The 15,598-nt window shown below is 39.8% G+C and overlaps 1 protein-coding gene across 1 annotated transcript in view; it reads right to left on the bottom strand.

Annotated features, from left to right (window-relative positions):
* Positions 1-14,621, bottom strand: part of iffo2b (intermediate filament family orphan 2b) — a 29,645-nt gene extending 15,024 nt beyond the window's left edge. Inside the window, exon 1 of the mRNA XM_031731385.2 lies at positions 13,313-14,621. Within this exon, the coding sequence (XP_031587245.1) occupies positions 13,313-13,815 (503 nt within the window). The 5' untranslated portion in view covers positions 13,816-14,621. The remainder of the gene's footprint in view (positions 1-13,312) is intronic.
* Between the last annotated feature and the right edge of the window lie 977 nt (positions 14,622-15,598).

A 15,598-nucleotide genomic window follows, 5' to 3' on the forward strand; every position in this document is an offset into this window, starting at 1 on the left:
TAAATATTCAAAAGAGAACAAAAACACCGGTCTTTCAAAATCTAAAAATCTAAAATAAGACATATATGAAATCTAGACTAAGGCATAAATGTACCTTTACTCTGTCTTCTTGAAAGGCTTTCTGACATAAACAGGAGGCACGTATTTGTGCTGCTGAAAACAGATGATATGATGGTCTAGATGTTAATAATTAATATTAATAATAATTCAGTGTTCCACCCAGTGTTGGGAAGGTTACTTTTAAAATGTATTCCACTACAGAATACTGAATACATGCCCCAAAATGTATTCTGTAACGTATTCCGTTACGTTACTCAATGAGAGTAACGTATTCTGAATACTTTGGATTACTTAATATATTATCGTGCTGTTTACAACTACGTGAATGTCCTATTGCTGTGATTTATTACTGTTACTAAAGGTCCGCGGCTCCGAAACGTAGTAAAGGGACCTCTGGCTAATACGGTGGGTTCCGTGTCAGGCTGGTAGCCGAAAACTAGCTTTACTTTGTTGTCTGGGTCAACTTTGCTTGCCAGAGACAGAGAGAGGCGTTGAAAGGCTGCTCCAACGGAACTTATTTTTTCCGGAGGAAAACACGAACACAGTGTACAGTTGAGTCTTAATAGCTTACTTACAAATGGGCTCGTCAGGCACTCTTCTTGGCTGCAGTGGTTATTATTATATTTGCATGCTTCCAGCTCCCGTTTTTGCTCCGTGACAGCTCGGACTTTTCCTTTCTCTCCCTCCCTCGCTCACAGACACATAACGGGTATGGTAGTCCATTCTCCCTGCAGCACGGACTACACTGCCCATCAGGCTACATGCTTTAGAGCTATGCCTGTAGCATTCTGCCTTTAGCTTAGCTTAGCACAACAACAACAACAAAAAGCGCTCTCTCACCCAGGAAACACGCAGAGAGAGAGCGCGTCACCCTGTAACCATGGCAACCGTAACGCTGCCGCCTGTAACAACAGAACGTAGCTGTCAAACTAACCCAAATAATCCTGACCCGCGACAATATGAAACAGGGAAGTACCGCCGTGTAATCCATTTATTTCAACAAAGTAACTGTATTCTGAATACCACCTTTTTAAACGGTAACTGTAACGGAATACAGTTACTCATATTTTGTATTCTGAATACGTAACGGCGGTACATGTATTCCGTTACTCCCCAACACTGGTTCCACCTAACAACCCTCAGGTCAGTGGCTCAGAGTTTAATGGCCCATGTACATTTTATTGGCTTGTAAAAAAAAGCTTTTATTTCTATATTTTTAAACATTTATGCAGTTTAATTAATGCAATATTTTATATTATTTCACTTTCAATCTAAAAAATGTTACAAGAGCCTTGAAGTTAATATGGTCTAGTACACCCGATGGCCCCCTTTAGATTCACCCCTGTTTGGTGCTGGTATCACCTCCATGGAAAACAGGACAGCTGGAGTCAGCCTTCAGCAGTCTGTATGATTTAACCAGTTTAGTATGACACTAAGCTAACAGTTCAGTTGCATATTTTAATGCAACTTCTGGAGACTTACTGCAGATTTTATTCACACATACTTTTTTTTATTGCAGGTCTGTTTTTAGTCGCAAATGTAGGTGAAACGTTCGCGTTTACATTGTTCTATAAATCGCGTGCATTAAACGAAACATCGAATCAAAGTATTTGTATTGAGAACTTTTTATAATCAAATTATTTGAAATACTCGATGAGTCATTGCAGCCCTTCACCAAATTCTTATATATTTATTATTATTAGTTTATTAGCTAAGATTATCATAGCATTATCTAATAGACACATGTGCTTGGATGGGGAAATCCAATCCAGTTATTTACTTTGCACAATTACACATCATCACATGGTGTCTACGCACACACGTCTGTCATCTGGTAACCACAGTGCATGTGGCATCTAACATTTCAACAATTGTCTTTTTATCTTCTCTTATTTTATTTTATTATCTTGAATGCGTTGACATTTTTTTATAAAAAAAATTTCAATTCCAATTTTAGTACTTTTTTTGGTCACAGTATATTTACACTATATTGAAATATCACTACAGCAACACTTTAACATTAATTTACGTTAACTGGTAAAGAAATTCACACATAACACACGTAACATTTCATCCACTATTTAATTAAGTGATACTGAAATATGTTTAGGCATTAACACGCTGCAGTTCTGTACTTGCAGACGTTTAATAAAGCATTTTTTAATTACACCGAGACTAGTCCAGAGATGTAGTGCTTCTCTGGAAAAGGATTGGGAAAACAAATAACATTTAGGATTAGAGGTTAGGTACTGGAAAATATAATTAGCGAGTTTGATGGATGTTGCGTCTAAAACCAGACATCTGAGTCTTAGTTTAAATTCCTACAAAAGCAACGAGCATTGTCACAAGCAAGCATGGTTAAAGCTTCTATAAGCTTTGTTTACGTCAGAGCAATTTCACGGCTCATATAGCTGCTGCATGTCTTTACTCGGTGGACCAGCTTTTTCAAGATGAACTTGTTGCACCACAACAGGGCACCATATAGCTTGGGCACAGCTCATGTTCCTGGGTTTTGTTTTTCTTGGATACTTAAAGTAATTTCCACTGATCAAAGCATCTATTTGAATAGAAGGCTTGGTGCAACTCCACTTGTCCTCCCTTCACATTAATGGACTGAAAGATAATTGGGAGCAAGTGTTGTAACATGTCTGACCTGCACCCAAGCCTTGCTGCACTGGCTTTTCCTAGGTGTGAACTTGACTTGTTTGCACTAAGCACATGTATTATCTAATTGCTTAACTCTCAAAGCCAGTCAAGGGCCCCTTTTCCTTGGCCTGAGGCATATTACAGGAGAACAACCAATATAGTGGGCGTTCACAGGTAATTGCCAGCAGATTCCAACTCTTTGACCCAAGTTCACCCTGAAAAAATGAATAACTGCTGTAAAAGCGAGGTGTTTATGAAGGCAGTGATTTTATGAACTGCATGGACTTGCGAAGGTGTTGCCACTGTGAAAACACCCAAACGTAATAGTTTGTTTATGCTTACAATAGTTGGCAGTTAAATGTCTTTAATGAAACTGGCAGAAAGACCGAAGAGTTTCCGTGAGTAACAGTTTCATAATTACTGACATGAACCTGAAAGGGAAATTTTTACAGTGAAGTCAATTATTTTTTTCTTAATTGTTCTTATGCAATTCATTGGCCGCATTAATGTTTTTCTTCTCGGAACTCAAAGAGGAAAGAATACAAGGATTCATCTGCCTGCGTATCATATTTGTGCTGTATGCAGGAGAGGGAGTGACAAAGCATTGTGACAGAAAATCAGTTTACCCTGCAGTCTCCATAATCCACACTGCAAACTGACCCCACCCCACATCCTACAAAGAACACTACTCTACTGTTAAGTTGTTATGTTCCCACTGATTTATTCTTGCCCTATTATAGTGCTCATAATAGCTCTGGGCTCCTGTCTATTGACTTAACATACACAAAGATGTTTCGTTGCACAAGAACTGTAAAGACTTAACTTGTAAAAACATCTCATTAAATCCATGTCCTAACAGTTTTATAATTTGGGGGAGGGGGGGGGGGGGATTCTGCTGTGCAAATAATGTGGATTTGTTAGAATCACTGCAAGTGCATAAGAGCACAATCAACAGCTTGCAAGTCTGGGCCATGTTTGGGTGGAGTACACAGGGAGTGACATCCCATCAAAGAAAAAAAGAAGATCAAGATATTCACTTCTGGCACAAGTCCTCACTGGCCAGGGTGTGTACAGTGAAATTATGTGACACATAACAGAACTATGAGACATTACTACAAGTCAAACATCGTATTGTACATCTGTGTACATACACCTGTTTCACGATCACTGTCATATTTCAATTAAATCAATTACAACAATCTGAATCTAACGGCCTACAGTTCATGACAAAGTTTCATAATGCACTGATGCAGTTTATAATGGATGTAAATGATACACCACTTTCATTAAAAGAACTTTAAAAGCATACAACACTGATAGCATGTAGCACCTATGTTAGAGTTTAACATCTCAACATGTGCTCTATGGACCCCATGTACTGCATGTACCCACTCTACCTCCTGAATTACAGCCGCCCTGGTATTTTATTAGAAACACACTTCAATGTTTAACCTCCTAGGACCTGGCGTCCACATATGTGGACATGACATGTTGGGTTATTTAGACCAAAATACTCAATTTTGTTCTACAAGGGCCTGATAGCCACTTACGAGGACATTACTGCTACTGTTCTATTAAAATTTTAAAAGAATATCCTCATATGTGGCTCTGATTTTTTATAAAAACAAAAATAAAGTAAAAAAAAATAATCTGGTAATTCTTCGTTTTTACATTCATTGGGCCCCAATATGCCCAAATATCAAAGAGAAATTAAAAATGCATGCCGTGGAAGAGTTCGGGTCTTAGGAGGTTAAAGGTAATTTGCTGATTTTCTTCATTTTTCTATGCCTGCAAACTGGCTGCCGTTTTATTTGGGTTGCTGCACTGATGTGAGAAATATAATCACAACTTCTGAATGACATAAAGCAGCATGACTTATTCAAAGTGTTTCCACAAAGAAACACAAAGACATAAGAAATAAAAGAAGAACACTTGGCCTCTGACCTCTGACCTTGAGGTTGAGATCAATGAGATTCGAATTTGTCTGAGATTTTTTTGTAAATATACCTATGGTATCAATTTAAAGCTCCTACGTTGCTTTTTTTCTTGAGCTATCGCATTCACAAACTTAGGTGTCCACGCCGCTCGCCCGCACAGTGGGGTGATGACTATACTCAGGGGTGCACATAAGTGGTCCGCAGGTGCACATTCGCTGTCAAAATAAAAGACGCGCACCAGATAAGAAGTTGCAACACGCGTTTGCGTACATAAGATTTTCTGGAGGACAGATATTTGTTTAGAACTCTTAAAGATGTCGAAGCAAGCTCCTTCAAGCAATTACTTTGGTGTTCCTCCACCTCCAAAGAAACGTCAGAAGGAGTCCGAACCAAAAGAAGTGCGTATTCTCGGAAAAGTGGTTGCAGGAGGTGAGCTGGCTTCAAACAACTGATGAACGCACAGAGATGTGGTGCAGAATATGCCGTGAAAATCCGACTCTAGCGGACAAAAACAATGCCTTTTATATATACGCAAATGCGCGTTGCAACTTCTTATCTGGTGCGTGTCTTTTATTTTGACAGCGAATATGCACCTGCGGATCACTTATGTGCACCCCTGACTATACTCCATCAGCCTTTGACGGCTGAAGGGTAAAAATGAAACACAATCAGAAAAAAAGAGAACAAAATAAATCAAAGGCTGTATGACCTAGATTAAAATAGCAATAGCATAATGTACTTGTGTACCAAAATAACCTGAGAAAGGAATACCCACTGCTACTTCAATAGAAAGTCCAACAAAAGAAACAAAGAACAAAAACCAGGAATTGAAAATAAGTAAACAGAGACACAAAGAGTCTGTTAGCTGTGGGGAGCCAAAGCAAGAATAACGTATTCAGTGTGTCTTTACAAGTGGTCAGTCCCCAGAAGCAAATTACAGCAATGGTTTTATAATACGCTGTTTAATACGTTGATTAAAAAATGTAATATAATCTAAACTTTTTTGGATTACTTAAAAATTAAATATGTTGAAGCTGACAGCAAAATTTAGATTTCTACATCTCATTCAAAATAAAGTGGATTTTGCACTGGTTTTGAGGTTGGATTAGTCAACTTACATTGCAATAAAAAAGTAAGGATATAAAATTTATTTATATTGAGCATTAAAAACCAAAGAGCTTTACAATAAAAACTTTTTTTTTTTTTTTAAACAGTTCATTAAAGGTTCTCTGAGTGAGTGTGTGTTTTCAAGTTTCATAAATTCAATTTTTATATTTGAAATTTTAAAATTGTTTGAAAAGTAAGTAAGTAATCCTTGAGACTGTAACTTTTACTCCATGTAGCTATTGTTTTCATTCATTTTCTTTCCATTTTTACACATTTCAAATGTTTGCCAAGTAGATTTCAGTTATTTTGTTGTAATCTGAATATGCAGTCCTGACTATGGTTAATTCGTTACTAACCAACCCTGCTCAAAATCTATAGAAATGCACCACAAAGGGTTCCTCAATCTTTGCAAAGTTAGGGTGACAGACAGAGTACCTTATCTCCTCCAATTATAATGGGGAAATTATATCAATGAAACATTTACATAACAAGGAGAGAATGAGATTTCAGTGCCAAATATAAGAGCCAGCTGACTTTCATATGAGAGCTGATGCTAAATTAAAGTCAGGGGTAACTTGCTTATTAAGTATTGCACTGTACTACTGAAATATCTACTGCCAGAGCTACAACTTCAGCCTCATTCCTCCAACTCATGTGAGGCAAGTTGGGGAGACATGAAAATAACTGTTAATATGAGCTTTAATTAAAAAAATAAATAAATAAATAAAAAATAAACGCTCTGTCTCCAGTGAAGAAAGCTGCAATGCCAAAACACAGCTCTGATTTATATTTTTAATAAGCCTTGATGGTCTTAGCAACAGAGAAATCAACAACAAATGAATGCTTGAATAAAAAGTTGGACAATATTATCAGCTGAAACTGATTTTCTGAGTGTTTTTTCAACAGCTCATGACTAAAAAATGGTGTTAAAATCACTAGTTTAAACAAACATTTGCCTTTAGTATTTTCAGTTTATGTTTACTTTCTTTAACTTGACCAGCTTTTGCTGATGCAACAGCTATAATGAAAATGTTGCTACAGAAGGTCAAAGCACTTTGTCTCACACTACATATTTAACACCGCTGTCATGCTCTGACGCGCACATGTACGTTATATATAGTGCCCAAAGACGTGAGTTATATGTTTTTGGAGTGCCTGGTAAACCAGCATTTCCTCTGGAATAACAAGCTTTAGAAATACAGACGTTATTAAGTCAGCATGCTGTGCCAGCATATTAGAAGCTTTAGGTGCAAAAGCATTACAAACTGAGCAGATCTGAACCGAAAGCCAAAGGCACATTATTAGGTCTATATAAAGATTAGGTCTGTTGATTAATAACTTAATCTGTCTCCTGCTTTCCCTGCAATTGTCGCAAGGCTTTCCAGTTATTTTCCAAAACAACCCACAAAAAAAAAAACCCTTCTGCACAGTCAGTTCAGTCTATATACCAACGACAGGTGCATTCCTGCACTTTTAAATATGGCAATGCGCCACTGCTCTCAGCTGTATCGATACCCATGAATAATCAACCACAGCTGCATAGCACAGCAGCAGCTCCAGACAATGAGAGAAGAAAGGCTTGTGAAGGGAGATGGGGAAACACTATATACTATGTTTCCTTTTTTGCAACGCGACTGCTATAGCATTTACACAGTAAGTGACAGTTTCAGTCAATTATTGTGAACAAATCTCATGATTAAACCACAAACACTGATTTAAACTACATAGCAATATTATGTATCTACACAAACCTGTCAGATGTAACAAGTTACATGTAGCAAATTACTTATTGCAGTCCAAAATCCAAAATTATTAATGATTTTATCAAATAGGCCGGTGCTTTGATTAAAAAACATTACTCACACAGTAGAAAGTAAGGCATCCTCAGGGTGTTCAGACTGATAAACCTTTGGTACTCCTGTGTAGTGGCTACTTGACCTTTCTGGCTCATAATCTTTTACAGCCAAACAATCTCATACCTAAAATACCTCATCACAAGCTGCATTCGTCTGTGAGTCTGCTGCCGTCACAGACTCTCTGTGGTGTTGAGATAAAGGTCCTTCTTCTCTTCCTTCCCAACTTATCCGTCATTTTGGGAATCATTGATCATTAATGTATTTTTTGATAAGAATTGAGGTGTACAGCACAGAGTAATAAGCAGTATCAGCAGCTCATTTCCTTTAAATATTTCCACTAAGTATAATCCAGGTTTGTAAAGGTTTTAGACCCAACAGAATGGATACGACCTATGATTCTAAAGTCAGCAATTTGCCTCGAAAGGTTTAAAAAAAAAATGTTGTGAACTAAGAGGGAGCATAGACAAACAGTACAGACTCTACTCTGGAGCTCAGTAGCCTGAGTGAACTGATCCTTCTTTCTCTTGCTCTGTATCTCAGCAGCAGGATGCCTTCTAGTTTGAGAGGCCCCAGTTCAGTGCAGCGGCTGCATGCCAGGATGTGGCGCAGGGCTGGCTGGATGTTGAAGCCTTGGTGCTAGGTGACGGCTTAGAGAAAATCCCTCTCCTGAATAGACGGCCTGGATTATAAGCAGGGCAGGTCAGCACCACAGACACACACAAAGGCTCAGGAGCTCATCAGCACAGCGCTTTGCTCTTCATCAGGAAATATGATATTTGAAACGCAATGCAGGCTCTGACTTTGGAATTGCAGTTTACCTCTCCCTGTAATTTGTTAAAGCAGTTTACTGATTTTTAAAGGAGAGGCTCAGCTTCGATGTTCACCTCTCTGACGCACAGGAACCGAGATCAAAGGCTCGGGAAAAGTGTCTTTACTGAATTCTCATTGCATTGATCCACGCACGGCTAAATTCAGCTACATGTGAATTATTCATGCCGGAAGAACATGCCCTGGAGGCCCAGTGACTGTTCTGCTTCACTCTGTCTCCACACTGTGATCCAGCAGGACAGTTGTTTGCCTCAGATCACTGATGAAATAAACAACCAATTAGGAGTGGCCACCGCAACGACTGGGAACCGCCGATCTCGTATCTCAACTGGAGCTCAGCCTCTCACTGACATGTCCTTTAACGCTGCAGTGGGAACTGCACTGGAAAAGTTGGTTATAATAATGCAAATTATACAGCTCTCAGAATTTGTATCCATGAGCTCTACTTAACATAAATTCATGCCGTCTACAGTATCACTTATGTACTTCTCTTTTATCTTATATTTTTATGCACCTATTTGAAAATGTATCAGCACGTTATTTCCAAGAATAACTGCCGTCTTTCACTCCCTGTCTGTCCTCCTGTGTGGCAATCTGCATAATGGCTAAAGCCATCTGCGGTATCTCTGTGCAAAAAATATAAAATGCAAAACTTTAAGCAAATTGCCACTGCCTGTGAAGACAAGACAACTGTCACAGTGAACTGGAAACACTATCTGTTCTTAGCGTGTGCTCATCGGCGTCAGCAACGCTTCTCATGGCCTTTCAAACATTATCACATAATGACGGCAATTACTGGGAGAGTCACACTGACACCCCCAAGTCATAAAAGTATAATGAAGAAGGAGGAATAAAAACAGTGTGAACTGGGTTTGCTGGCAATGAGCTTACCCATCTTCCTTTGCACGGCTGTGACAGGAATGTAAGTCCCGACACTGTGGCATTACGTGGATATTCATTTAAGTTGGATGTCTGATTTGTAGCGCTTATTCTTTGACAATAGGTACAGTATGCTAGTGTGTGGGAGACAGACAGTGGGACTGTGTGTGTGTTTGAGCAGGGAGACTTTTTCACATGACAGCAATGAATAAAAAAAAGAATCTGATAGGTTAGGTAAGACTTTGGATAAAATCCACATCAAGTTAAGAGCTTTTCCAGATGCACAAATACAGATTAGCTTTGAAAGAACATGCTGTTCTCTATACAAATAGGATTTTGAACAATGGAGAGCAACTGATTTGGATACAGGATTGAGGCCAGTTAAGATTTTTGGAACAATGAATTTTGAACATTTTATTTGTGATATTGCATCGCACAACAACTCGATTTCTTCTTCTCTGTCTCAGTCTGCACCTGCAGCAGATCTTTCTTAATGAACTCACACTTTTGATTGTTGAACTGCACATTAACTATACACTCATCAACCACCTTAGGTATACCCAGCTAGAAGTGAGTTGAAACGCTTTTGTCTTCAGAGCTGACTTAATTCTTCATGACATAGACTCAAACGGTTGCTAGAAACATCCCTCAGAGATTCTGGTCCATATTGACATGTTAGTATCACACAGTCGCTGCAGATTTGTCAGCTGCACATCCCAAAGGTGCTCTACTGGACTGATGTCTGATGATTTGAGCACATTGAACTTTTTGTCATGTTAAAGATGCCAGTTTGAGATGATCTGAGCTTTGTGACATGACGCATTATTCTACTGGAAGCATCCATCAGCAGATGATACAATGATACAAAAAAACAATACTCACTTGGTGCTAAGGGTACCATAGAATATCAACCACACTGTATGACCACCACAAGCCTAAACCACTGATGGAAGGCAGGATGGATCCTTGTTTTTAGGTTGTTTACATCAAATTCTGACCCTACCTCTGAAATCGTAACTCATCAGACCAGGCAATGTTTTTCCAGTCTTCTATTGTCAAATTTTGGTGAGTCCATGCGAAACGTAGCCTCAGTTTCCTGTTCTTAGCTGACAGCAGTGCCACCCTGTTTGGTCTTCTGCTGCTAAATAGGTTCTTGTGCATTCAGAAATGTGCTTCTGCATACTTTGTTTATAATGAGTGGTTACTTGAGTTACTGTTGCTCTCCTATCAGCTAGAAGTGATCTGGTCATTCTCCTCTGACATTAACAAGAGCTTTCACCCTGAGCCGCTCACTGCTATATAGTAGTAGATGAGCAGTTTCTGAAATACTCAGACCAGCTCGTTTGGCACCAACAACCAGATCACATTCAAACTCACTTAAATCACCTTTCTTCCCCATTCTGACGCTTGGTTTGAAGTGCAGCAGGTCATCTTGACCATGTCTACAAGCCCAAATTCATTGAGTTGTTACTCTGTGAATGGCTGATTAGCTATTTGCATTTAGAAGGAGATGAAAAGATGTACCAAACAAAGTGGTTATCTCTACCTCTTTTGCAGTATTTCACATATTTTCTTTGAGAAAAACATTGTTTTTCTGTGTCTTAGATGCTTTAATGGTTTCCATTAGCTCACATACATAACAGATGTTGCAAAAGGACTTTTTAAAACATTATTTACTGAGTGTAGTCTATAGCACAACAGAGTGTACAATGTCTGCAAGCAGGTTTATGAATGTTTATATTGTAGCTGTTAACATGTGAATGTTTTTTTTAAATTTATAATTACTTAAGTTCAAATTTAAGGTGAAATTTAAGTTCAAAGATTAGACAGATTGTTAAAAATTTGTTACTTAAGTTTCATTTTGATGTTTCTTGGAAATCTGACCAGTGTGTTTTTTCTATTTTTGTTAATCTGGTGTTCACCATTAATCTCCCTTTCATGTATTCAAGCCGACTCTGCAACATAACATCTCACGAAATTAGTTCAGAGTGCATTGTTTTACCTCTTGATCAGAAAGAGCTTCACTGTAAAATGTCAGAAGTAAACATCTGAACAGCTCATGGTAACCATGTTGCAATGCAAGCGGCCAAATCAGAAACAAGACAACTGCCTATCCATCTCTTTATGCGTGTCCACACTGCTAAAACTTTAATAAATCACCCTGAATGTGGGAGAGCACTGTGGTGGCCTCCATGGGGAATGAAGACGCCTTACAAAGCAGTCTGTACGACACAGAGAGGCCCGAAGGCGTGGAGGGCCTGCAGAAGGGTGGAGTGAAGGAATGGCTGAACACAAAGAACACAGAACAGAAAAGGCATGGCAGGATGGGGCTCAGGGATTGAATGCTGAAACGTGACTGTAGTAAAGAGGATTTAGACTGGGAGACAGAAAGTAAAGCAGGGCAGTGAACTCAGCGATGATGCAATTATCAAGCTCAGAGCAAGGAGGGAAAGAGAGAGGCAGGCAAATCGATAACAATGATTATTGGCCCATAAAAACATGCTTGGAATGCACTTTGTTTGTCACTTATTCAGGTGTAAAAGAAATTCCACAACACGTGATATAATATACATTTTAAAAGCAAACATGTAAAGTCATTTTTGCCAAAAAAAGATCCAGATCTTGGATTTCAGCCGCAGGAATTTTAAATCTGGCCACTCTCCCAGTCACTGCACTTTATCTTCCACAGCAGAAATGCACAAAAAAGGATATGCTGGTGTTACAGGGATGACTGGACAGGATATCCAGTTTCCCAGAGGAGTGGGAGAACACACACATTCTGTGTCACTGAGTCAGTGCGCTCACACGGAAGTAAGCGTTCGTCATAGACGACCTCACCGACCAGACAGAGGCCTGTAAAAATGCCTCTCTGCTTGAATCATGACGCCAAACAGAAGCAGGCGGTTGCTTGGCAATCCCCACACCCCCCTCCAGTAGCCGGCCAAGACAGCCAGCAGTCACACACTCACAGTCAGCTGGGGACGCTACAGTGAGTCCACAGGCGGACACAATTAGTATGACTAAAAAGAGAACAATTGCTGAAAACTGAGCCGTGCAAAGGAATTTCCGGAGAAATGGGAAAAAACTGGATCAGTTAAATTCATGGAAAAACGTGTTTGGTTAACTAAAGTGCCAAACAGCCACTCGGCTCTGAATACTCCATGGGATGTACTAGCTCAAGTGACACTCTGTCACTGTGATAGCTGTCATCACTCTCCTCTATACCTGTCAGATGAGCATCTGGATATATTGTCTAACCACGTCCACACGGGTGAAGAAAAGCCACACTAATAAGTTAGAAGTGACAACATGAGCCAAAATTACCAATCATGTCTCTTAATAAACTTTTTTTCCCCCATGACAGACAGATCAGTCCTCGTGTTCGGGTAACTTCAATCCAAAGTAAATATATTAGTTTGTAAAGAGACAAACGTGTGGTTTGTTATGTGGAAAAAAACTTACTTTAAAGACTACTTGAAAACTGGCTGAGTTCCTGCCTAACTTACCAAATACTGAGAAACAGTTTTAGCTAAAAAGTGAACTATTTAACACATGAAAAGTGTATTCAATAGCAATTATATTCCCAGATTTACTGTAAAGGAAAACATGTTTCCCCTTTATAAACCGCTATCAACTTGACTCATTGAATGAGTCAGACCTTTTGTGTAACTGATTACAATCTAGAGTATAATAGGGAATAATTGCAGGTATTGTGTGTCTGTCCGTTATGATATGACATTTCTTTTAAACCTTTCAGTATCTTTGTGTCTGTGCATCTATGTGAATGCAAAGGAAAGAGCTTAAGGGGACAGCTTCCCTATTAGCAGCTTTTTATCAAGAAATACATTTTGGTGGTGGGGGCTTCACCATTCACTCAAGGCCTTAAATTTCTTGCTACTCCCCTGCAAGCTACAACTGGACGTATCCTAGCTTGAGATTATTTGAGCATATAAAATACCCGCACACAACTTTCACATTACTAGTGTTTACTTTACTCACTTTTTCCTATACTCGTCCCTCTCCCGTTTGACTTTGGCCAGCACGTTATACAAAGCCCTCAGTTCTGGGGTAATTGTGTCTATTTGGACACCAACTCCGTCCGGATGCGTCCATGTCACCCCGGGCCCTTGCAGGGTCTCAAATCGCTCCCCTTGCCTCCTGACGTGGGTGAAACTCCAGATGGTGCCCGGCAGTCTCGACTCGGGACCGTCCGTCTGCACGGCGACTTCACGGGTGTAAAGGTGGCGGTACTGCGGTCTCTGCAGAGCTTGCTGCAGCTGGCTTTCCAGCAGTTTGTTTCTCCTCTCCAACTCGTGCACTTTGGCGAGGAAGCAGCGGAAACGCAGGTTGAGGGTTTTCAGCACGTGGATGTTGGAGCCCAGGTCGTTTCGCAGGGCGCTGGTCACCGCGCCCGACCCGGTGGGAACGTTGCAGACCGGACCGAGCGGAGTATCGGAGAAAAACAGCGAGCTCATGTTGGTAAATAACAAAACTCCGTTCATCCACCTATGACTCTGTCTTGTCTAAATAAAACAGCAACACTTGTGGTTTCTTTATCGCTGCATATTCCTTGAAAATCCCTCACTCCCTCGGGGTGAGTTTCTCTTTATAATGCAGATGCAGACAGTGATTGAGCAACTGGAGAAGGGTTGACCATCACTATCCCCGCTGCTGCTGCTGGACGTTTAAACCCGAGATATTAACAAATATGTTAACCACCGTGGTGTGGGTTCACACAACGAACCAGTAAAGTCCCTTAAGAGGCACAGTGAGCATCATCTTCTGAAGGACCGAGAGGTTTGACGCAGACCGCAAGAAGCTCCAGCAGCAGCAGCAGCACTTCCCGTCACCCTCATGTCTCCGTCTGCCTTTGCTTTGTCAGGAGCTGCTGATGCTGTGCGAGTTCATATAGCCAGCCGACAGAGGAGGAAAATGTTCCACCTTCTTTCTTTATCATGCCCAGTTTACCGCGGCTCTATCCGGTCTCCATGTGGCGCGGTGTGGCAGGATGCAGCGCCGCAAAGCCCGGCCTCTCCGCGGATCATGTTGCAAAGTGCTAAACTAGGCACTATCACCTCTAGGAGCCCCTCCCACCTCCCTACCCCTAGCTCTCTCTCACACGCACACTGACGAGAGGGATAGACGGGCTGAGGAAGGCTTAAGTCTAATTAATAGGATAAAGTGGACTATAACTTAATTTCTTTTCTTATCCGCGTTAAAGTCAGGCCTGACGTTTTGTGCGGTTATTAGAATAATGAATCGTTTCTTTTATGTAAACAAGTATCAATATGAAACCTTTACCACAATAATAAACATGTATATTTTTGTAGGGACACACAATGTGGCAGTTTCTGTCTGTACTGTATTACTGTATTACTCTGTATGTGATATGTTTGAGTTTTAGTCTAGTCACAGTCTGATTGGTTGTTTTTTTCCGAATTCCATAGGCCTGCAGTATACAGTATTTCCAAAATATTGTATTATAATAATAATTGTATAACATTGTATAAAAACACACACACAGGACCTGCATTTACAGCATCGGTGCAAAGAAGAGAAATAAGAGAGGGCTATTATGTCGTTATGAAGGAATAATTCGAACACTATTTTTTTTTTTTACGTTTATCGTTTACTGATATATATTTATATATACATATACATATATATGCTTTCGTTTTGATTTCCTTTCTTCCCTCCCAGAGGAATCAATAAGGTTTTGTCTTGTCTTAACATGTCTTATGCCTTTTTGATGTTACCTCTTTATTATTACGTTATGCAGTATACACCTATAGTCTGTAGGATTATCAGGGTCATTATGTGAAAGGGTGATATCACAGTGGATAAATCTATGATTATCATTTCCGAAGCTGACAAAATGCCCCTCGTGCCCAAACAACTCATAAAGGCCCAGACTTGAACAAGTGGAAATCTTTTGCAAATAAAACAAAGACTTACAGACACAGTTATAAGAGCAAGTGGCTCAAGCAAGTATGCACCTTTGAGCATTTCATACATTTGTCACATTCGGCTACTACATTAATGAAGTTGTTTTGCTCATGCGCCCCCTAGCGGGTTAATCCGTCCATTGTCCTTATTATCTTAGAATTAACTTGGTATCTTCATCCAAGTCCAAAGATATTTTAGTTCAGAAATAAGTGATGCAAACAGACCAAGTTCCTCATTAATTTTCCTTCTATTGGCTTATTATTTTTGCTACAATGTAAGCCATTTAAAGTAACATATCTTAAATAAGTGTGCTGCCAAATTTCATGTATTTCTAGAGTA

This window comes from Oreochromis aureus, linkage group 5, assembly GCF_013358895.1.
Source record: "Oreochromis aureus strain Israel breed Guangdong linkage group 5, ZZ_aureus, whole genome shotgun sequence".
In the NCBI taxonomy this organism is placed as follows: domain Eukaryota; kingdom Metazoa; phylum Chordata; class Actinopteri; order Cichliformes; family Cichlidae; genus Oreochromis; species Oreochromis aureus.